Genomic DNA, 22,542 nt, shown 5'->3' with positions numbered 1-22,542 from the left:
TCCCCTAAACTACTGTCAGACACCAAACCACAGACCAGGAGGCTCAGAGAGCACCACCCAGGTCAGTGCAAAAATCAGCTACCTCCAGGCACATCATTTCCAAACTGCAGAAAATAAGAGATGAAGAAAAAATCCTGAATGAGGCCAAAGAAAAGAAACACCTTACCTACACAGGGCCACAGGCAAGGATTACACTGGCTTTTCCTCAGAAGCCACGTAAGCAAGAAGAGAAGAGAGAGAGAGAGATTTAAAGTGTGTTGAGAGGGGAAAAAAAACCCATCACCTGAGAATCCTATACCCTGCAAAATTCTCCCTCAAAAGTGAAGGGAAAAATAAAGACTTTCTGAGACAAATCATATTAAAGGATTTTCTTTCTTTCTTTTTTCTTTTCTTTTCTTTTCTTTTCTTTTCTTTTCTTTTCTTTTCTTTTCTTTTTCTTTTTCTTTTTCTTTTTTGCCAGTAAACCTGCTTTGCAAGAAGATCTTTAGAGCAAAGGAAAGTGATATAGGTCAGAAACTTGGGTCTATATAGAGTAAGGAAGCATAATGAAGGAATAAGTGGAGATAAAAAGAACAATTTTTATTTTCCCTATTTTTAATTGATTTGGCATAAGGGTTTGTTCACAAGGATAATACCAACATATCGTTGATTATGTATACTTATGCATATATTATATATGTACACATAAGCATACACATCGTGCTTATTTACATATGTAATACATAAGCATATATAGAAACATATATATAGGAAATAATTAACTACAGTTTTATATTTAAAGAGGGATTTCTGATAGATAGCAGATAGTTGGGTCATGCTTTCTTATCCAATTTAAAAATCTCTGCCTTTTGATTCTGATATTTAGGCCTTTCGCATTTAGTGGAAGTTGTTGATATATTTAAAGGTAAAATGCCATCTCGCTGGTCGTGTTCTATTTGTGCCATCCGCTCTTTTTTCTCTTTTTTAATTATCCCATTTAATCTCTATTCTTGGTCTCATTAGTCACACATCTTTTTAAAGTGGATTGGTCCACTTTGGAGAGTTCATAATTTATACCTTTAATAGAACACAATCTACCCCCAGATGCTATTTTGCTGTTCACCTGTAGAGCCGGGACTCTACAGCGGTGTCCTTTCACATCACATCATCTGAGTGAGTCTTGTCTTGCTTATGTCTACACATGTGAAGAACCCCCATTACAGTGTTTGCTCCAGACAGTCAATTATCTTATAAAGCTTTTTGGGTTGAATTTCTCTCTAGAATCATTTCTAGAGCTGTTTTTTTCTCTTGTGTACATCCCAGGTTCTCTCTGCTCTCAGAATCACTAGCTTGAAGAAATTTTCTGAATATTTCTGGCAGTGTGTGTCTTTGGCTAAGCTTTGTTTATCTGAGCAAGTGTTTGTTTCATTTTAATTTTTAAAGATGTTATCTTAAAAGTTTCATAGGGTTGACGGATTTTTCTTTTAGTATTCTATTTTTTAAAAAAGATTTTATTTTATTTATTTATTCATGAGAGACACACAGAGAGAGGCAGAGACACAGGCAGAGGGGGAAACAGGCTCCCTGTGGGGAGCCTGAAGGGGGACTTGATCCCGGGACCCTGGGACCATGTGCTGAGCCAAAGGCAGATGCTCAACTGCTGAGCCACCCAGGCGTCCATCTTTTAGTATTTTAAAGATGTCTTTCCAGTGTCTTTTGAACTGTATCATTTCTAGTTAGACTCTGAAGAAATTCTTATGTTTGTTCTGTATGGAGCATGTCTTTTTCATGAGGATGCCTTCAAGATTTCCTCTTTTCTTTTGGTTTTATAGTCAGACTTTTAATGATGGGTTCAGGTCATTGTTTTTTGTAGGAGTGGAGGGCTGATATATTTATCCTACTTGGGGTGCTCTGAGCTTCTGGGATCTATAATTTTATGACTTTCGTTATTTTTAGAAAGCTAATGATAATTTTGAAGAAATTAAATATTTCTTCTGCCTTATTGTCTCTCCCCTAATTTTTTAGGGCTTTAATTACAGACATTAGTGATGACTTAACATTGTCCTAGAGCTCTTTGAGGTTTTATTCTTATTTTTTCCCCTACTGTTTTTCTCCTGTGTTTTAGTACTGGCAATATCTATTAACTTATCTTTAAATTTTATTTTATTTTATTTTTTAAAAAAGATTTTATTTATTTATTCATAAGAGACACAGAGAGAGGCAGAGACACAGGCAGAGGGAGAAGCAGGCTCTATGCAGGGAGCCTGATGTGGGACTCAATCCCGGGACCCCAGGATCACACCCTGGGCCCAAGGCAGGTTCTAAGCTGCTGAGGATCCCTTATCTTTAAATTTTAATGATTCCACACTTGGCTGTGTCAAGTCTACTGATGAGCCCACTGAAGGAATTTATTTTTGATATTGTATTTTGATTTTTACATAATCTTTTTGACTCTTTCGTATAGTGCGCAACTCTCTGCCAAAATTCTCCATCAGTTCATATATGGAGTCCATGTTTTACTCTTGATTATTTAACATATTAATCTTAGTTATTTTACTTATTTATTTGAAGCTTTACATCTCCCACACGATTCAATGCTTCAGTTCATCCTGAATATAACTGTTATTCTCAATTTAACATTTATCATTCCCATGCTTTTATTTATGAATTTACCACACATATCTCCCCTAATCATTTAGCCCATCTCTTAACCTCTCTTACATATTTGCTACTTTTTAAACTCTTTTTGCTGCATTTGGAATATTTTCTTTGGATCTGCCTTCTGATTTCTCTAATTCTCTCTTCAGCTGAGTCTAATATTCTGTTTAGGTTGTTCACTAAATTTTTAATTTTCATTACTTGATTTTTTTTATTTCTAGAAGTTGTCTTTGTTTCCCTCACATCTGTTTGTTTCTTCTTCTTTAATAGGTTCTCACTCTGTTTTCATATTTATAGTTCTGTCTTTTATTTCTTTAAACATATTAACTTGGTGTTTTCCTTTTATAGAGATGCTGTACATTACATTCCCTAATTCATTTGTCTTATAATTGGAAGTTTGTAACCTTTGGCCGCCTTCACCCATTTTACTCACCCCTTGCCCCCACCTCTGAAATTCTCTCTCTCTCTCTTTTTTTTTTTTTTTTGATTCCACATATAAGTGAGATACTACAGCACTGTTGACTCTTTTATTTATTTATTTATTTATTTATTTATTTATTTATTTATTTATTTATTTATTTATTTATGATAGTCACAGAGAGAGAGAGAGTGAGAGAGAAAGAGAGGCAGAGACACAGGCAGAGGGAGAAGCAGGCTCCATGCACCGGGAGCCCGACGTGGGATTCGATCCCGGGTCTCCAGGATCGCGCCCTGGGCCAAAGGCAGGCGCTAAACCGCTGCGCCACCCAGGGATCCCCCTGCACTGTTGACTCTTGAACAACATGAGTTTGAATGGCCTGGATTTAAAAAATATATATATATATATATATAGCATAGTACTGTAAAAGTATTTTCTCTTCCTTATGGATTTTAAAGATTAAAAAATTTTTTTTTTATTCAGAGAGACGAGAGAGAGAGAGGCAGAGACGCAGGCAGAGGGAGAAGCAGGATCCACACAGGGAGCCCAATGCGGGACTCAATCCCGGGACTCCAGGATCACATCCTGGACTGAAGATGGTGCTAAACCGCTGAGCCACCCAGGCTGCCCTGTCTTCTCATTTTTGATTGAATATCAGATATCATGTGCTAATTGAAATGGACATAAACAGTGTTTCCTCCTGGAAATGGGTGGGTCTCTCCAGTCAGGTTATGTGTGTGATGGGGGGGAAGTTTGGATCAACCTGCTCAGTTGTTGACCTTGGTTTGGGTTTTATTGTTATTGTGATGACCTTCAAGGTACCTAAGAGTTTGGATTCCTTTATGGTGGGTTCCCAGGGCCGTATGCTTAGGGCAAGGGCTGGAGGCACAGTGTTCTTGCTCTGCCCTAAGTTTTCTCTTGCCCTCGTGTGTCTGGCACATGGAGGGGACCTCTACACATGCCTGCCTCCCCCTCCAATGACTGCTCCTCCTCCTGCAGCTCTACCAGCCAGGCTGAGTTGGGACCAGGAGGGCTCTGTTGTCCTGGCCCAGGGTCAGTCTTGAGCAGGCCTATGTGCCTGGGTCGTGGAGGGTGAGGCTTTCTCACTTCCTACTGCTTCTCCCTGCAAAACGGTCCAGACTCCACTTTGTAGTTGGGGAGGGTTTGTGTGAGCTTCCCCTGCCCCCTGCCTTTTGCAGCACTCTGATTCCCAGCCCCTGTTCAGTGGGGGTAGCTCTTCCTCTGCCCTTCCCCATCTATAAAGTGAGTCTCGGGTGCTGGGTGTGCACCTTCCCCCTGCACCCTCCAAGCCCCCCTCCCCACCCTCAGCTGAGCTGTTGGAGAAAGGGCTCTTTGAGGAGGGGCTGTTGTACTTACACTTATATATGTCTTTGAGATAAGAACTTCAAAATATGTGAAAATAAACTAGAGGAACAAGCTGCATCAGGAAGGCACAATTTATTTGGCTCACACAGGGTTGGTTCCCTGCTGGAGACAGAAGCCCCTGGAAAACCAGGGCTTCCCAGGGGTGGGGGGCACACTTCCCAGGGTCAAAGAAGGATCCAGATCATCCTGCTCCATCCTTGCCACTGGCTTCAGAGAGTCTGCTGGGCATGTTCTTCATCTGCCCCGTGCAGAACCTGGAGACCCACTGAAGGCTCGTTCCAGGAAGGGTACAGGTGTGGCCCCCGTGCCCTGGGAGTGGCTGGGCAGGAGGCTCATGGTCAGAAGCAGGTCGGAGTGCTACAGGACACAGGCCTGCAGACCAGGGTGGGGCGGGAGGGCTGGCAGGACCCAGAGGACTGGCAGGAGGAGGCCACAAACACCAAAGGCTTGCAGCTCACGGGCAGGCACACGGAGGACTGGGAGGAGGGGACGACATACACGGAGGGCCGGCAGCTCACGGGCACGGACACGGCAGGCTGGCAGCTCACGGGCACGGACACGGAGGGCCGGCAGCTCACGGGCACGTAGCAGGACGCCTGGCAGGGGCTGGAGGTGAAGCAGGAAGCCTGGCAGCCTGGGGAGCAGCTGGTGTGGCACATGTTGGCGTGGAGCTGGGCTGGTGTTGGGGAGGAGGGTGGAAGTGTCTGGAGGGTGCTCCCGGGGCGGCCTTTATACCCCGGCTGGAGCGTCCTGGGGCATGACTGCCTGTTGACTTCCTCAGTTGTTTCCAGCACGCTTCCCCCCGCCTCCTGTCGCAGGTGTGCTCTCCTGTGTCAGGCTCCACCATAAATATGTTTGACGTAGAGGCCAATTTCTTCTTCTGTAAACAGGTTGTTCTGGTTTGACTTTGTGTGGGGTTGGGGTGATCTCTCCAGGCCAACACTGTGCACACAGCACCACTGGCTCCACTCCGGACTGCATCCTTCATCCCTTCTTGCCTCATGCCGTCTGGGGGTACTTTGCAGTGATGCATTCTGAGCTTTTGTTCTGCACAGAAAACATTAAAGTGGGGATCCCTATGCTGGGAAGCAGGGAAGTCTGTGGGACAAATCGGGCCTCCACTTGTTTTGTAAATAAAGTTTTATTGGAAACAGTCATGCTCGTTTGCTTCCGTGTTGTCTGGGGCTTGCTCTGTAATGCAGGGTGCTTATAGAGAGCACGCCACTGCCAGCCTGAAATAGTTACTCTCCTCCCTTTATGGAGAGGTGACCCTTTCTGCCTCCTAGTAATCTATGCAGCAGCTGGTTTGTTCGTGCGACACATATGTATTGTGTGCCGGCCACAGAGACGTCCTGGCCCTGTGAGCCTTGCGGGGCAAGGAATGAACGAGTGCGTGAAAGTTAATGCGTGAAATGATTCCAGAGCAGGCCAAGTCCCAGAAAGAAAAACAGGTTCAGCAGGTAGAGAGGAGTGAAGGCCCTGGTGGGTGGTTTGGGGCCCCCCTGGTTGGAGGCGATGCCAAGCTGGCATGCAGGTGACGTGGTGGGGGCGGGGTTCCAAGCAGAGGCAGTTGTGGGGGTGTGAGGACACTGCCGCAGAAAGGGGCACGTTCCCGGAACAGCGGGCGATCCTGTAGAGGGGGTGCTGGGCTGCAGGGGGCCGGGCTCAGCCCACACGCTTGAGGTCCAGGCTTTGCACACCCGGGTCCATGGGATGGGAAAGACTGTCCACGGGAAGACACGTGAGTGGGAAAGACCCAATGTGAAGAAGAGAGAACAGAATTAAGACACACGAAGAGTGACTAGGGGACCGTATCAGGAAGTCTAACAATGAGCGATCCCAACCCAAGGAGGAGCAGAGAATGATATTGTGACGTAAATAGTAGATAAAAGTCCCTGATGGTTTTTCAAGTAGGCTCCATGCCCAGCGTGGATCCCAACGTGGAGCTTGAGCTCACAACCCTGAGGTCAAGACCTGAGCTGAGATCAAGAGTCGATCTTTAACCAATGAGTCACCCAGGACTCCCACCACAAATTTGTTTTTATTTAAATTCTAATTTACAGATCCAAGAGTCTCAGAAAACCCCTAAAGTCCCACATAATCTGGCACTGAGGTCGAGGCCACGGACTCCAGGGTGCAACCGAGCAGCTTCAGATTCCTGCTGCTTCCCCTGGTGGTGAGGAGGCCCACACGTCAGGGACTCTGACTGCACCTCCGTGTAAGTGGGGTCCCCCCCACCCCTTGGATGGTGACAGGGATTGGTGACTAATCAGGGATGAGCGGATCCATGTGCAAGGCTCCGCACAGCGCCTGGCGCAGGGCTGGGACAGTGTGACATGTGTGACGTGGCCATGGCCGCTGGCCACGAGGAGCCCTGCTGCTTGGCTCTGGTCCGTCGGGAAGATTCTGGATCACAGAGTTTCCGAATTGATCCCGGTCTGGCAAGCGGGAAGGTGCTTGTGTGGACGGAGGATGGTGTATCAGCTTGGGGAGGCCCCCCAACATCCCGACTTGGGGGTCCCCTGTCCCCAGCTGATAGCCCCTAGCCATCCTACCGGGCTCTGAATCCAGAACTCCCGGGGCTGCTGGGTCACGGCGAGCCTGCAGCTGACACAGGGTTTCCTGAACCGAGTCACTTGCACCAGGAACTCCAGGGAGAGACGCGGAGGAGGAGGAAGAAAATCATCAGGCAACTGCAGGAAGGGACGCCACAGCTGGGTATAAAGGCCACCGGGGAGGAGCCTCCAGACCAGCCTGTCCTCGTCCCCGACTCCACTCCAGCCCCACTCCACCATGTGCCACACCAGCTGTTCTGAGGGCTGCCAGCCGGCTTGCTGTGTGCCCAGCTCCTGCCAGGTGTCCAGCTGCGTGCCCAGCTCTTGCCAGGTGTCCAGCTGTGTGCCCAGCTCCTGCCAGGTGTCCAGCTGTGTGCCCAGCTCATGCCAGGTGTCCAGCTGTGTGCTCAACCCCTGCCAGGCAACCTTTTGTGTGCCCAGCTCCTGCCAGGTTTCCAGCTGTGTGCCCACCTCCTGCCAGGTGTCCAGCTGTGTGCTCAGCCCCTGCCAGGCAACCTTTTGTGTGCCCAGCTCCTGCCAGGTTTCCAGCTGTGTGCCCAGCTCCTGCCAGGTGTCCAGCTGTGTGCCCAGCCCCTGCCAGGTGTCCAGCTGTGTGCCCAGCCCCTGTCAGGTGTCCAGCTGCTTGCTCAGACCTTGCCAGGTGTCCATCTGCGTGCCAAGCTCCTGCCAGGTGTCCAGCTGTATGCCCAACTCCTGCCAGGTGTCCAGCTGCGTGCCCAGCTCCTGCCAGGTGTCCAGCTGTGTGCCTGTGAGCTGCAGGCCCGTTGTGTGCTTTCCAGTGAGCTGCAAGCCCGCCGTGTGCCTGCCTGTGAGCTGCAAGCCCATCGTGTATGTGGCCTCCTGCCAGTCCTCTGGCTGCTGCCAGCCCTCCCGCCCCACCCTGGTCTGCACCCCTGGCCCCTGTGGCACCCCTAACTGCTGTTGAGCTGTGGCCTCCTAGGACCCCCTCCTCCCTGCAATCAGAAGTAGCTGCTCTGAGCTCCTACCAGGCAGCCCAGGCATCATCCACCTCAGACATTCTGGACCCAACTGGATCATCTTCCAGCAAAGCCACTTGATCCCCATTAACCAGGCGGAGCGGGTTGCCCACTGGGTCCCCTGGCCCCGGCCTGGGTCACCCACACAGCACCCAGCTGGCTGGTGCAAGTGCCCAGGCTCTGCAGCCGCCCCCACGAGTCTAATAAATCCCGGAGCGTGTGCGAATCCCCCGAGTGTGTGCGGCGTGTCTCCTTTAGCGCCTTTCTCGAAACTGCTTTCTCCGGGTGGCTCCCCAGGATCCAGGAGCGCTCCCTCTGCCGAGGAGCCCCGGTTACCAGGTGGCCGTGCCCAGGTGGCAAGGGGGCGAGTGGGCCTCCTGCTCAGCCTGAGGCGCCCCCAGGGCTTCCTTTGGTCCCACTTTGTCCCTCGAACCACCGAGGTTCGTTCTTGCTCTGCTGGGAGGGACTGAGGGCGCGTCTCCAACCTTCCCACCTGCCTTTTAGGTACACTCAGTCACTAACATATGGAGCCAACCTGGTCGAAAACCGGGACGTGTATGCTCTGGGGAAGAACACAGCTCCTCCTTCGCCCATGGGGACAGGGCTCTGGGGGTAACTCCCCCCCCCCCCCCGCCCGGAGTCGCCCGCGTCCCCCTCCCCAGGACCGGTCAATACAGCCCTGCAGGCGAGGCGGCTCCGCAGACGGGCGACCTGAGGCTCGTGCACTGGGAGGTGGGCCGGGTGGGCCCGCGTCATCCACGGACTCGCGAGAAGGGAGATGGGGAGGGGGGGCGTGGAAGAGGAAGCCGTGGGAAACGGGATGCCGCTGGGGCTTGGAGCACAGAGTGGGGAGCATGGAGTGGGGAGCATGGAGCGGGTGGTGGAGCACAGAACACCGAGCAGGGAACACCCAGCAGGGTGCAGGGAGCACTGAGCAGTGAGCACCACACAGAGAGATGGAGCAGGGAGCACCGAGCAAGGAGCATGAAACAGGGAGCATCGTGCAGGGCACATGGAGCAGGGATCCTGGAGCACTGAGCACGGTGCAGGGAGCCCTGTGCAGGGAGCAGGGAGCACTGAGCAAGGCGCAGGGAGCACCAAGCAGGGAGCACCAAGCAGGGAGCACCACACAAGGAGCATGAAGCAGGGAGCCCCGCTCACAGAGCAGGGAGGACAGAGCAGGGAGCATCGTGCACAGAGCACGGAGCAGGGACCCCGCCCCCCCCTCCCCCCGAGCAGGGAGGACAGAGCAGGGTTCAGGGAGCCCCGCGCAGGGACGACCGAGCAGGGTGCAGGGAGCACGCATCAGGGAGCCCCGCGCGGGGGCGGCGCTGCGCCCGGGGGGACAGGGGACAGGTGTGCGGGCGCTCGGCAAGGACCTGGCCCCCCAGAGCGCGGCCGCCGGGACCTGAGTGTCCGCCGGGGCCGGGGCTCCCGCAGCGCCGGTGCGTGCGTCCCTGTGGCCCCTCGACGCCCGCCCTCCGCGCTCCCGCCTGGGGCCCGCGCGGCTCGGGGTGGGGACCCCCGGTCCGCCAACCGGCCCTGCCCCGACGCGCCTGCGCCCCCTGCGGGGGACCGCGGACACCCCCGGGCTGACTCCCCGGGTGGGGGCGCGGGGCCCCCGGGGACACACGAGGGCAGGGCAGCGCCAGGGGAGCGGGGACAGCGGGCGGGGGGGGGCAGGGGCGGGGGGCGCCTGAACCAGGACGTGGTCCCCGGGGAGCGCCCGCGGGGTCCTGACCGCGCCGGGACCGCGCACCCACGGTTCTGGGATCGCCCGGCACCCCCAGGCCTCGGGTCGCGAGCATGTGACGGTCGGGTCGGGGCGCCTGCCGGGGCTCCCTCCTCCCGGTCCCGTGAACCCCACCGCGTGCCCAGCCGGGGTCCCTCCCCCTGGGCACCCCCGGGCCCGCCACAGGCAGCGCGCAGGCCCCGCCCCGGGGATGCCCTTGATGGGGGAGGGGGACCGCGCTGCTCCCGGGGCACCGGGCCGCCGCCCGCAGAGGGGCTCCCCGGGGTCGGGGTGGGGGCTGGGGGGCTCGGAGGGTGGGGGGCTCGGAGGGTGGGGGGATGGGGGCTCGGAGGGTGGGGGTGGGGGCTCGGAGGGTGGGGGCGGTGGGGGCCCGGAGCGCTGAGCCACGTCGCTGCTGCGGAACAGGCCGTCTCGGGCACTGACACCTCCGATGCATTCTCTCCTTGGGCAACCGGGGCTGGCTGGCCGTGTAGTCGCCCCCTCTGGGAGCAGCCAGGCTGGCCGTGTAGACGCCTTGTCTGGGAGCAGTCTGGCTGACTGTGTAGAGGCCCCATCTGGGAGCAGTCTGGCTGTATAGACGCCTCAACTATGAGAAGCGTGGCTGGCCGTGTAGACACCCCATCTGTGAGCAGCCAGGCTGACTGTGTAGATGCTCAGTCTATGAGCAGTCTGGCTGGCTGTGTAGATGCCCTGTCTGGGAATAGCCAGCTGACTGTGTAGACATCCTATCTGAGAGCAGTCTGGTTGGCTGTGTAGATGCCCTAACTGTGAGCAGTCCGGCTGACCTTGTAGATGCCCCATCTGGGAGCAACCAGGCTGACTGTGTAGACGCCCTGTCTAGGAGCAGCTGGGCTGACGGTGTACACGTCCCATCTGTAAGCAGTCTGGCTGGCTGTGTAGACGCCCCATCTGTGAGCAGTCTAGCTGACCGTGTAGACACCGTCTATAAGCGGCGGGGTTGGCCGTGTAGACGCCCCATCTGGAAGCAGTCCGGCTGACTGTGTAGACGCCCCGGCCAGGAGCCGTTGGCCGCCGGCAGGCTGGCCAGGCCTTTGCAGGGTACCTGAGCCTCCTGCAGAACCGTCAGGTGGTCTGGGCGACCAGCCGCCAGCCCAGGGCAGGGGTGCCTCCCGCAGGGCCCCACCAGACTCTCCCACGCACTATTTTGGCGCCGTTGTGGGCCGCTGGTTTCCTCAGGAGTCAACATCTGTGCCCTTCGCGGCTCTGGGGTCCGGGGTGTAGAGCCTCCCTCGCCTCGGGGTGCGGAATCCACCCAGGTCTTGGTCTTTATCTGTGCAGATAGTCTGGTTTTCTTAAAATTTAAATGAACAACTAACAGGCATAGGTTTTGAATAAATTCAGGCAAACTGAGGGGTTTAAGAGCCCAGCCCCTTTCCCTTTCGAGGCCCCTTGGCTCTGGGTCCTCCCCCGGGGTAGAGCCCGCCTGGGGCCAGGGGAGCCAGCCTCTGAGGGGGCGCCTGTTGTCCTCCTCCCGCCTGCCGCACCTCTGCTCTTCTGCCCTGGGGCCTCTTCCTCCTGTTCCTGGTACAAGACATAAGGGGGGCCTGATGCCGGCCTGGTTGGTCTGCCTGGTGCCCACCTGGCCCCCCAGCGCTGTGGTCCCCTGAGACTGCAGGCTCGTCCTCCCCCGCTGTCCCGAGGGTTTGTCCGCAAGGCACCTTTTTGCCCCCATCTCCTTAATCAGGCCTCGAAGCCTTGAGTAGAGTGGATGATGCCTGACCCACCCTGTACCCCTCTCGGGGCCGACGGGGATTTGCGGGGCTCAGAGCGCCAGCCCTTGTGCCCACCCAGCAAGCGGCCGCTCCTCTGTGTGGGCACCCCTCCCCAGCGGAGTCAGCACGGTGCTGGGTACTGAGCCTCGGAGTCCCGTCAGTTAGGGTCCTGCAGCTCCCCCTTCACCTGCACGGGCAGGGGGCCGGGTGGGCCAGAGCCTGAAGGCCACTCAGGGTGCGGGCCTTCTGCGGCCCTGCTCACCTCCCGGGCCCAGGCTGGGAGGGCTCTGCACCGTGGGTGGGTGGGTGTGGGTGGGTGTGGGTGTGGGTGTGGGTGGGGGGGGGTCCTGGGAGGGGAAGGGCCAGGTGCGTGCAGGCAACATCTGCATTCAGACCTCGTCTCTCAGGGGCTTTGAGCTTGGACATGAGACTGGGTCGTCACTGTTTGCGACCCCCGCACAGCAGCCACGGCTCCAATCCGGGGCTCTCCGGGCTCGGAGGAGGAGGAGGGACAGACACACGCCCGTCTCTACTTCATGACACAAACGCTTTATTGATTACGGTGATTGGCCTTCGTCACGCAGATTACAAGCCACGGCTCATGCAGACGAGGGCCCTGGGGCCGCAGGTTGCCCCTGCTGAGGGCTGCGGGCCGTCTCCCCAGAGAGGGGCGGGCGGCCTGTTCAGGTTCCAGTTGGCAGCAGCCACATGTCCACCGAGGGCAGGGGCCCCGGGGGAGGACGGGGGGCTCAGCAGCTGAGATGGCAGCTCCCGGGGTAGTTCAGGCGGCTCAGCAGCAGGCGGGGCGGCAGCAGGCCTGGCGGGAGCACCCGGGGCGGCACAGCAGGGACACGCTGGAGCCCTGGCGGCAGCAGCTGGGCTGGCAAGGGGAGGGGGCGCAGCAGGCGGGCCTGCACACGGGGCGGCAGAGGAGGGACACGCAGGAGGAGGGCCTGCAGGGGCTTGGCTGGCAGCAGGGGGAGGCCTGGCAGCACACGGGCTTGCAGCAGACAGACACACAGCTGTCTTCCTGGCAGGGGGAGGAGCTGCAGCAGGAGGGCTGGCAGCTAGACTGCTGGCAGCAGGGGGAGGCTGAGCAAGGGGATGCCTCACAGCACACGGGCTTGCAGCAGACAGGCTTGCAGCAGATGGGGGTGCAGCAGACAGGGGTGCAGCAGACAGGCTTGCAGCAGACAGACACACAGCTGTCTTCCTGGCAGGGGGAGGAGCTGCAGCAGGAGGGCTGGCAGCTAGACTGCTGGCAGCAGGGGGAGGCCTCACAGCAGACAGGCTTGCAGCAGACAGGGGTGCAGCAGACAGGGGTGCAGCACACGGGGTTGCAGCAGACAGGGGTGCAGCACACAGGCTTGCAGCAGACAGACACACAGCTGTCTTCCTGACAGGGGGTGGAGCTGCAGCAGGAGGGCTGGCAGCTAGACTGCTGGCAGCAGGGGGAGGCTGAGCAAGGGGATGCCTCACAGCAGACGGGCTTGCAGCAGACAGGGGTGCAGCACACGGGCTTGCAGCAGATGGGGGTGCAGCAGACAGGGGTGCAGCACACGGGCTTGCAGCAGACAGACACACAGCAGCCCTCCTGGCAGGGGGAGCAGCTGCCACAGGAGGGCTGGCAGGAGCCGGGGCAGGCTGGTGGGCAGGGGCTGGACCCGCAGCTCGCAGGGGTGCAGAGGAGGGTCAGGCAGGAGGCCGGGGCGCAGCAGGGGGGCTCGCAGTAGCTCTCGGGACAGTCATCCACCTGCCAGGAGGGGTCGGGGCAGGAGTCGCCAGAGCCGGGCAGGCAGACGCGGCCGCCGTAGCTCAGGTCGCTGGAGCAGACGGACAGGGTGGAGGCGGCCATGGTGTGGACGTGGGGCTGGGGGTGTGGGTGTGTGTGGGTGCGGGTGTGAGTGTGTGAGTGTGAGGAGCTTGAGCCATCTGTCAGCTTTTATACCCTCCAGGCGTGTGTGTTGGCCCGGGCTCCCCACGCCTCCCTTCCGTGTTGGCCCAGCGCTGGTCGCAGGGGACCCCTCATTAGCGCCGCTTTATTTTCTACAATTAGTTTTTACTCATTAAACCAGCGAGTGGGTTGCAGGAGGCTGTTTTCCCGTCTGCGCTTTGTTTGGCTCCATGCACCTTGTGGAAACTACTGGAGGCGGGGTTGGCGGAGTGGTCTCTAAGGTCACCCTCACGCGGGGGCTCGCTGCACATTCGGGACCCGCGCACGGGCCGCGCCAGCGTGTGAACACTGGGGAGAGACTCCCAGCACCGCTGCAGGCCCAACTGTGAAGCGCCGCCAAGCAATGTAAAGAGGGTGAGACACGCACAGAACAGGACGACTTGACCAAAGACCCCAGGCAGTGCGTGCCCACCGGGTCAGAAACACGGGGCGGCGGCGTCTTCTACTTGCCACCCCCCACCCATCTGTCTTCACTGGTGTCATTTCAATCAAAGCCCAAAGGGAATCTCTTTGGCCCATAAATTGAAGATACTGAACGGCCGGAAAATATTGGTAGGATGCGCGGTGGGCGAAAGGTTAGTATGATTTTAAAAGTCCTCACAACCGGGGCAGGAGAGGGTACGAAAGAATCAAATACAAGATTCGAATCCTTCAGATTCCCAATTAGCGGTGGAATTGCTGGGTCCCGTGGTAACTCGGTGTGAACGTTCGAGGAACTTCCAGAAGACTGCTGTCCTCAGCCCTTGTGCCTTTTTACTTTCCACCGGCAAGGTTTCTCCACATGCTCCCCGATGCTGCTTCTGTTCTGTTCTTTTTATTTCTAATTTTTTAAAAGGGTTTTATTTATTTATTCATGAGAGAGGGGCAGGGATACAGGCAGAGGAAGAAGCAGGCTCCCGGTGGGGCCCCCAATGTGGGACTCGATCCCAGGACCCTGGGGTCATGACCTGAGCTGAAGGCAGACGCTCAACCACTGGGCCACCCAGATGCCCTCATTCTGTTCTATTTTCTTTCTTCTTTTTTCTTTTTTAAATTGCAGTCACCCTAGTGGGGCTGATGTGGCATTTTATCATGGTTTCGATTTTCCCAGTGGATATTGGGCTTCCTCTCAAGTGCTTGTTGGACGTCGGCGTATCTTCTTTGGAGAAATGTCCTTCAAAGTGTTTAGCCCATTTTTAATTGGGTTGTTTGTCTCTTGGCTGTGGACACTAGACCCTTATCAGAGTGACGATTTGCAAGTATCTCCCCCGTTCTCTGGGCTGGCTGTTCACTCTCTGGAGAGCATGCTTGGTTCGATACATAAACCTTCTAGATTTTGGTGAAATCCAATTGATGTACTTTTGTTGTTGTTGTTGCCTGTGCTTTTGGTGTCACATCTAAGAAACCGTTGCCAACTCTAAGGTCATGTAGGTTCACCCCTACGGTTTCTTTCTAGTGAGTGATAGCATTAGCTCTTATATTTAGGTCTTTGATCCACTTTGAGATGATTTTTTTGATATGGTATGAGAAAGGGCTCAACCACTGGTCTTTCTGTTCTCTGACTTTTGGCAGCTCTTAAATATTAGGGATATGGCACATTTTCTATGGTACTGGCCCTGAATATTATTTCCTATCTTGTTTTTTTGTCTTACACTTTCCTTATGGCATTTTCATTCCCTATCTATCTATCGTCTATACATCTTAATATAGAACAAAGGCAACATAGGGACACCTGGGAGGCTCAGCGGTTGAGCGTCTGCCTTCGGCTCAAGTCATGATCCTGGGGTCCTGGGATCGAGTCCCGCATCGGGCTCCCTACAGGGACCCTGCTTCTCCCTCTGCCTGTGTCTCTGCCTCTCTCTGTGTATCTCTCAAGAATAAATAAATAAAATCTAAAAAAAACAACAGCAACAAAGGGAGCATCAGATAATCGAAAAATTCTACAGTTCTCTGGTGGTTCAGTCTTTCCCATCTTAATTCCAATTTCTTCGTCATACGACCAAACCCTTTACCCAGTAGTTGGGTGTAGTGAAAAGAGTGTGTGAATATTAGTGAAGAGAAACCTCGCTAAAATGGAGTTGAGGGGCATGCAGCGGGGAGCTGAGGGCCCTACAGCTCCTCTTCAATCCCAAAGCCAGCGGGAAGAGAGGCGCCCTGCTCTTGCTCTTGCAGCTTTACTCCCCCAGGAGGAGGACATTTTTTTCCGCTCATGGCAACAGCCCCACCAATGAGAAAAGCCTGGACGCTTCCAGCTCCCAGTTTACGCCGCCAAAGGGCTTTCAGTTGACAACAGTCCCCCCAAACCACCGCCTGCCCCCACTCCTCTATCAAAGAGCCTCCTCTCTTCTATTCTCACTTGTCCCGGATTGCAATTCTCCATCATCCCAAATGCACCCATCTTTCGCTGGTAAAACAACTAACAGTTTTATTTTTAAGGTTAGCAAGTGAAAAATATAAGTAATCGATCACAGAATGGATAAATGCAACAAGTGCTTTATTTTTTAAAAAATCTTATTTATTCATGAGAGACAGAGAGAGGCAGAGACAGAGGCAGAGGGAGAAGCAGGCTCCCTGCGGGGACCCCAATGCGGGACTCGATCTCAGGACCCCTGGGTCAGGCCCTGAGCTGAAGGCAGATGCTCAACCGCTGAGCCACCCAGGTGCCCTGGAAGTGCTTTCTTTAGAGTCAGAGAGCCCGTTTCTGGGTCCTCCCAGTGTCGCCCCCGGGGACCGTAATCGCTCTCCGCGTGTTTCCGGTAGTCCATCGGTGCAGGAGAGTAATAAGGTCCATTGCGGCCAATCCCACTGGTGCTGCCCCCAGATGCTCTCTGGCCTGTCACTCACCACACCTGCCCCCGCGAGGGTCTGCTACTGACAGCACCCCCCCACCCAGGGCTCCGTCGGGGCACTGCTGTCACCACCCAGCTGGGGATTTACGGTCACCCACGCACCCCCACCCCAGCTTCCTTACGCTGAGATCCTCCCCCTGGGATCAGGCTGGAACGAACTTGACCTGAAGCCACACATCTTGTCTACCTTCTTCTTCCAGTTCCCTGGGCTGCCTGCCCCGCTCCTGGGCTCGTGCACGTGTCCTCGTCACGGGCTCGGCTCCCGGGAGACCTGCGTCACTCCCAGGGCCACAATGGGGAGGAGAGGTGACAGCATGCGGAGCGCTCCGTGCCTGCGGGGTGTCATGTACAGGTGAGCACCCCTCCCACAGTGGCTGCTGCTGCGGTCGTCTGGCCGGCAGTGTCCCCGCCACCCTGGGCCCCCTCTCCATGCCACAGCAGGGTGCTTCCCACGACTCCACTACCCGGCCTCCCCTTTCACCCCTGAGCTTCCCCTTTCAGGGTTCAGTAGCTTCATGTTCTTTTCAAACCTTCCCCCGTCTCCCTTAGCACCGGCTGGCACTTCTTTCTGAATCCCAATGCCATCTGCCCCCTGGGCCAAACCATGGAGTTCATAATGGTGAAGTGTCTTGGTTTTTATTTTTATCTATTTTTAAATTTTTTTAATGTCCAATAATTTTATATTATGCATATATATCCTACATTTATTACAACATCCAATAAATTTATTATTATTTCACTTAGGGATTTTTCTTTTTAAGAAAGTCTAATAATTTTGCTAGGATATGTCTTGGAGTTGATTGTTGAAGCTCAATTTTCCCAAGTACTTGATGGACTTATAAAATATGAAGAATCAGATCCTCTTTTATTTCTGGAAACTTTTCTTTTCTTGTGTGTGGTTTATTCTTTTTTTATTTTTTTAAAAGATTTTATTTATTTATTCATGACAGAGAGAGAGAGAGAGAGAGAGAGGCAGAGACACAGGCAGAGGGAGAAGCAGGCTCCATGCAGGGAGCCCGATGTGGGACTCGATCCTGGGACTCCAGGATCACACCCTGGGCCAAAGGCAGGTGCTTAACTGCTGAGCCACCTGGGCTGCCCCTGTGTATGTTTTAAAATCAAGATTTTGAAGTACCATATACATTTAAATACAGGTTGTGTTTCTTTCTCTTTTTTTTATATTTTTTTATTGGAGTTCAATTTGCCAACATATAGCATATCACCCAGTGCTTATCCCATCAAGCGCCCCCCTCAGTGCCCATCACCCAGTCCCTCCCACCCCCCGCCCACCTCCCCTTCCACCACCCCTAGTTCGTTTCCCAGAGTCAGGAGTCTCTCATGTTCTGTCTCGCTCTCTGATATTTCCCACTCATTTTCTCTCCTTTCCCCTATGGTCCCTTTCACTATTTTTATATTCCCCGAATGAATGAGACCATATAATATTTATCCTTCTCCAATTGACTTACTTCACTCAGCATAATACCCTCCAGGTCCATCCTCATTGAAGCAAATGGTGGGTCTTCGTCGTTTCTGATGGCTGAGGAATATTCCACCGTATACAGAGACCACAGCTTCTCTATCCATTCATCTGTCGATGGACACCGAGGCTCCTTCCACAGTTTGGCTACTGTGCTGCTATAAACATCAGGGTGCAGGTGTCTTGGTTTTTAAATTTATTTCATGCATATAAATCTGGTCTCTCCAAACGGCAGCACACGCCAAGTCAAGATAAATAACTATTTTTTTAAAGATTTTATTTATTTATTTATTCATGAGAGACAGAGAGAGAGGCAGAACCACAGGCAGAGGGAGAAGCAGGCTCTATGCAGGGAGCCCGACGTGGGGCTCGATCCCGAGTCTCCAGGATCACACCCTGGGCTGAAGGCGGCGCTAAACCGCTGAGCCACCCAGGCTGCCCAAGATAAATAACTATTTCATGGACTCCAGGCCACGTTCATTGACTCCAGGCCTCCGAACAGGGAGATGTCTCTCAGGTGATGACATAGCACAGTTTGTCTAGCTGGAAGCTGTTATGTTTTGCTGAGAGGTACGTAAAATCATGAGGCATCTTTACGATTGGATGAGATCTGAGTCTTTTTTTTTTTAAAGATTTTATTTATTTATTCCTGAGAGATGCGGAGAGAGAGAGAGAGGCAGAGACACAGACAGAGGAGAAGCAGGCTCCCTGCGGGGAGCCCGACGTGGGACTCGATCCTGGGACCCCGGGGTCACACCTTGAGCTGAAGTCAGACGCTCAACTGCTGAGCCACCCGGGCGCCCCGAGATCTGAGTCTCGATAAAATGTGGCCTGTGTAGGATGTGTGTATCCTCGGTGCTCTGCGGCAGCGTCTCCTCCATGTCCCCCCCCCCCGGCAAGACTGTGCCAGCAACAGTCGAGGCACAGGAGTAATAGAAGTAACAAGCACTGATGCTAAGTAGGAGGGGCAGGTGAGAGGGCCTCCCAGAGCGGGCAGCCAGCACACGTGTCTTACAGCAGTGACCGGGCTTGGTGTCCCTGGGCGGCCCTCTGGGGAGCCCAGAGCAGCTCTTCCTGCGGGAGGCAGAGGGACACCTCACCCTGTGACCTGTGTCCTGTGTCCTTTGTCCTGCTGCTCCGTCAGTTCACGGAATGCAGCCGGATGGGTCTGGCCTGAGATGGAGTGTTTGCAGAGCGAGGGCCGTGGGGACAGAAACACTCTGTGGTTTCTCAGCAGGCTCACCCAGCAAGTGGGGGTCAAGGGCCTTGTGTGGCTGCCTTCGGGAGCCCCCAGCCACCCCCATCTCGGGCGGGGCATTCTTTCCCGTACACATGCCGGCACCTGCACTGATCCAGCAGACGTGAGAGCAACACTAAGTCACCTGGAATGTAAATATTTGGGTGTGGGGGTGACCGAGTTCATACCAACCCCATTATATACTTTGTGTACATTCTTGTAAAACAGGAAGGAAAACAAAACACTTCTCTGATAAAAATAGTTCTGTTTTATGTGGAAACACTTTCCCGCTGACACCCCAACAGTACATGGTCGTTTATCAGAATCAGGAAAGGTCTTCCAGTGAAATCTCTCTCTGTCCCTCCCCACCCCCACCTACTGGCCACCTTGCCCCCGAGGCCAGGTGAAGGGAAGGCCACCTGCAGAAGAAGCTCTAACCTATAGGAAGAACGAATAGAGCCAATCCAGCAAACAGAAGCTGAGGTCCAGGGAAGCGGAGATTTTGCCTTTGTGCCGTACACCTTATTGGTGGACCCCGTAGAACTCGCGGCCCAGACACGCATCCAGCTACGTGTGCGGGGCTCTGGGGGCAGGCGGGGCCCCGCAACACTTCAGCAGTCATCGCTCATCCCGGGGGTCCCCTTCGGTGTCCCTGCCATGTGCCTCCTGTGTTCTTGTGAGCAACAATACAGGGAGGGCCAACACGTCCTCCTGACTCCAGCCCCCGTCTATCCCGATCCTATTATAAACCTCATAGGAGCTCTGGGTCACCTGCCAATAACATGCGCCCTGATTAACCCAGGTCCCGCTCTGGGGCAGTGGCCCCACGGTGCCATCAGGGACCCGCACCCCTTCCAGCGCCCTCCCCTACCATCCCCGATGATGATGGTCCTTCCCCAGGCCATTGCTCTGTGATCACAGATGGTGCCCGCTGCTCCAGGTGCTCCTGCCGTGGTCCAAGGAGGAAGGAGGAAGGGGAGAAGGAGGTGCCTGTTTCAGGGAAGGACGTGTTCCCCGAAGCCCTAGGAGGTCCCTGCTGACGTCTTGTTTGCCAGAAGTGTCCTGCGGCCACCCCGAGCTTCGAGAGAGTCTGAATTGCCAATCCTTTTCCCCGGGCGCCTTATCTGGCCTGTTCGTTGGGACGTGGCGGGGGGATGGATGTTGGGCTGGCTGCCACCTGTGTCTGCCCCGGGGTGGGGGGCAGGGGTGAGTGAGGAAACCAGAATCCTGCCCCACGAGGTGGGGGGTAAGTGTGGGGAGGGGCGGGCACATGCCAGCAGGCCACGTTCCCTTGAGAAAATCACAGGGTCCTATTGCCCATTTCTCCCTACTTTTTGGGGCATGTTAATAGAATTCTCACCTTAAAGGACTAAGATGGATGTTGGCGCATTTCAGCCAAACCAACTTCCCTTCCGACGGCGCAGAGAATCCCACGCGCCGGGACGAGCTTGAGGGAAAGGAAGGGGCCGGCTCTGGACGGTGCGGGAGGCCCCTGGACAGGGCAGAGGGGCTGGGCACCCGTGGCCCCGCTGTGCCAGCCCCAGCCTGCTTTGTGGGATTTTCACCTCGGACCCTCGGCGCCCCGGCCACGGTCAGTGGGGAAACCTGAATGCCCTTCAGAGCAACATTATTCGGGATCCAACTTCCCTGACCCACTTTTTCACCCTGAAGAGTAAACCTGAGTCCAGGGGTGTTAACTGTTTTTGAAAAAAATAATGCAAGAAAAAATGGCAAATATTGACACAGGCCTGGTAATGCACCAGCCACCGCCCAGGGGGCCGCACCTGCCCCACGTGCACCATCCCCACGCCCCTGAGGAAAGCAAGGTTGTCCCCGATCTCCAGCGGATGGTCGAGTGGGCTGCCCCGAGTCCCAGTTCACACCCGCGCATGTTCCCCAGAGAGGATGTGCGAGTGGCCAGAGTCCCACCAGGACCGGTGTCACCTGCATCCCCCCCATGGGCATCTCTGGGTCTGAGGTCCCTGCCCCCATCCATCTCCGTGCGCCTCAGCCCCCGGGGCACTGCATCCCCGCAGGGGACCCCACAGTCTGGCCGCCCACTCCCGGCTTCCCCTGGAGTCCTGCCTGCCCCTGGGGAGACGGATGCTCCCCTGCTCACACGCCGGGAACGGCATCCCCACTCAGAGAAACCAGGGATGATGGGCCTTTTGTCTCACTGTCCTGGATGGGAAGAGGGGAGGCCCCAGATCCGGGGACCCCTCCACCCAGCAAGCCTGCTGGCTGATGCGGCCCAGGTACAGCCTGGCACCCACACAGACAGCGAGCAGCCCCTGGGCCCTGGTGCCGATCCCCTCCCACCCTGGCACCTCCACGGTCCCACCTGTCCCGTGCCCACCCTCGGGGTCGCCACCGCCAGCCCTGGCCCCCCTCCTCCATCATCCTGGGCTCTGGCTCCTGCCCCCCCCCCATTCTCTGTGAGGGCCTGGGTTCAAAACCAAGACACAGCTTGCTGTTCCCAGGAAGTCAGGCAGGATTCAAGACCCTGAGGAGGCCAGGAAACAGCCCTGATCGTTGGGCCGTGCAGGCCCCGCGGGTGGAACTGGCCTCGAAGGAGTAGAGGCTGGGTGGGGCCCAGCCTCCTCTCAGGCCCACAGGCGGCCCCTCCGGGGGTGTGGGCCCCTGGGCCCCACCGCAGCCCCGTCACCCCTCTCCTGCTATCTCTGCCCCTTTCCCTGGCTCCACCTTTATCTCTGTGCACTGTGGATGCCGGCAAGCCTGTGAGCCCTCGGAGCAAGGTAGGCAGGTAAACAGAGCTCCGCGGCCTGCCCGGGGGAGCCTGGCACTTCCCCACGGTGCCAGGCAGCGCGGGTCACGGGCGGGCACCACGCAGCCCAGAAAGTACACACCGGCCACTCACTGGCCCTTGGGCAGCCCGCCCAGCGCTGCTCTTTGTCGGGTGGCTTGGCCCCTCATGCCGGTTCTCTGACGGAGCCTCATCCCTGCAGAGAGACGGGGACAGTTACCCCTGCCCGTCGGCCTGTCACTCCTCGGCCTCTTCTGTGGCTGCCTCTCCCTCCTCCTGCCCAGGGCCCCAGCACCCGGCACAGACTCCGAGACAGGGTTCCTCAGTGATGGCAAACATCTCCCGGTGGGGTTCGGCCCGAGGCCACGGACGGTACAGAGTCTGTCCCTTGTCACTCTGGTTTGGGGACCTGCATATAGATGCTCCCTGGGATTCATTATGGGGGGCTGTGTCCCGGCCACTATCCTGAGTGGGAGCAGGACCCTGTCGGGTGTGGGGAGGCTCCCTCGGTTCCAGATCAGAAGGCCCGGATGGCCTCTCCCAGAGCGCGACGTGATGGTTGGCTTCCATCCGAAATCAACGTGAAGAATAACGCAGGTGACTTTCCAGGAGGCCCCGGGCGCGGCACCTGCGGACGGGGTGTGGAGGGAGCGGTGCGGAGCCCCCGGCCCAGGCCAGCCCCGACTCCTGCGGGAGGCAGAGCACATTTGCAGCCCGGCCCGTCGCTCTGTCCTTCCCCGGGGCGACCTGTGTGCTCTGTTTGGTCTGCACCTGGTGAGTCACCGGCCGAGGACTCGGGAAG

The 22,542-nt window shown here is 55.7% G+C and overlaps 4 protein-coding genes across 4 annotated transcripts; 2 read left to right on the top strand and 2 right to left on the bottom strand.

Annotated features, from left to right (window-relative positions):
- Positions 1–4,498: 4,498 nt before the first annotated feature.
- Positions 4,499–5,186, bottom strand: LOC129502246 (keratin-associated protein 12-1-like). Its single transcript, XM_055313791.1, has one exon. The coding sequence runs from the start codon at positions 5,098–5,100 to the stop codon at positions 4,780–4,782; it is 321 nt and encodes a 106-aa protein (XP_055169766.1). The 5' UTR covers positions 5,101–5,186; the 3' UTR covers positions 4,499–4,779.
- Positions 5,187–6,488: 1,302 nt separating this feature from the next.
- On the top strand, positions 6,489–8,225 carry LOC129502245 (keratin-associated protein 12-1-like). Its single transcript, XM_055313790.1, has one exon. It carries the CDS (start codon positions 7,235–7,237, stop codon positions 7,940–7,942), a length of 708 nt encoding a protein of 235 aa, XP_055169765.1. The 5' UTR covers positions 6,489–7,234; the 3' UTR covers positions 7,943–8,225.
- Positions 8,226–12,008: 3,783 nt separating this feature from the next.
- LOC129502074 (keratin-associated protein 10-8-like) lies at positions 12,009–13,410 on the bottom strand. The gene has a single exon (XM_055313486.1). The coding sequence runs from the start codon at positions 13,333–13,335 to the stop codon at positions 12,271–12,273; it is 1,065 nt and encodes a 354-aa protein (XP_055169461.1). The 5' UTR covers positions 13,336–13,410; the 3' UTR covers positions 12,009–12,270.
- A 224-nt stretch (positions 13,411–13,634) lies between these two features.
- LOC129502021 (uncharacterized) lies at positions 13,635–20,585 on the top strand. Its single transcript, XM_055313371.1, has 4 exons — positions 13,635–14,009; positions 16,463–16,614; positions 19,877–20,119; positions 20,372–20,585. The coding sequence occupies exons 1-4, from the start codon at positions 13,992–13,994 to the stop codon at positions 20,583–20,585; spliced, it is 627 nt and encodes a 208-aa protein (XP_055169346.1). The 5' UTR covers positions 13,635–13,991.
- The last annotated feature ends 1,957 nt before the right edge of the window (positions 20,586–22,542 follow it).

This window comes from Nyctereutes procyonoides, unplaced genomic scaffold, assembly GCF_905146905.1.
Source record: "Nyctereutes procyonoides isolate TBG_1078 unplaced genomic scaffold, NYPRO_anot_genome, whole genome shotgun sequence".
In the NCBI taxonomy this organism is placed as follows: Eukaryota; Metazoa; Chordata; class Mammalia; order Carnivora; family Canidae; genus Nyctereutes; species Nyctereutes procyonoides.
Note: the sequence above shows the minus strand (reverse complement) of the source record. Positions and strands in the feature narration are given on the sequence as shown.

Bases quoted from the DNA above. Each gene is read 5' to 3' on its own strand.
- LOC129502021 (XM_055313371.1), top strand. The intron at 16,615-19,876 runs GTGAGCACCCCT...GTCCTTCCCCAG, and splicing joins CTGCGGGGTGTCATGTACAG to GCCATTGCTCTGTGATCACA. The intron at 20,120-20,371 runs GTGGCGGGGGGA...GGCGCATTTCAG, and splicing joins TCTGGCCTGTTCGTTGGGAC to CCAAACCAACTTCCCTTCCG.
- LOC129502245 (XM_055313790.1), top strand. From the start codon at position 7,235: ATGTGCCACACCAGCTGTTCTGAGGGCTGCCAGCCGGCTTGCTGTGTG.
- LOC129502246 (XM_055313791.1), bottom strand. From the start codon at position 5,100: ATGTGCCACACCAGCTGCTCCCCAGGCTGCCAGGCTTCCTGCTTCACC.
- LOC129502074 (XM_055313486.1), bottom strand. From the start codon at position 13,335: ATGGCCGCCTCCACCCTGTCCGTCTGCTCCAGCGACCTGAGCTACGGC.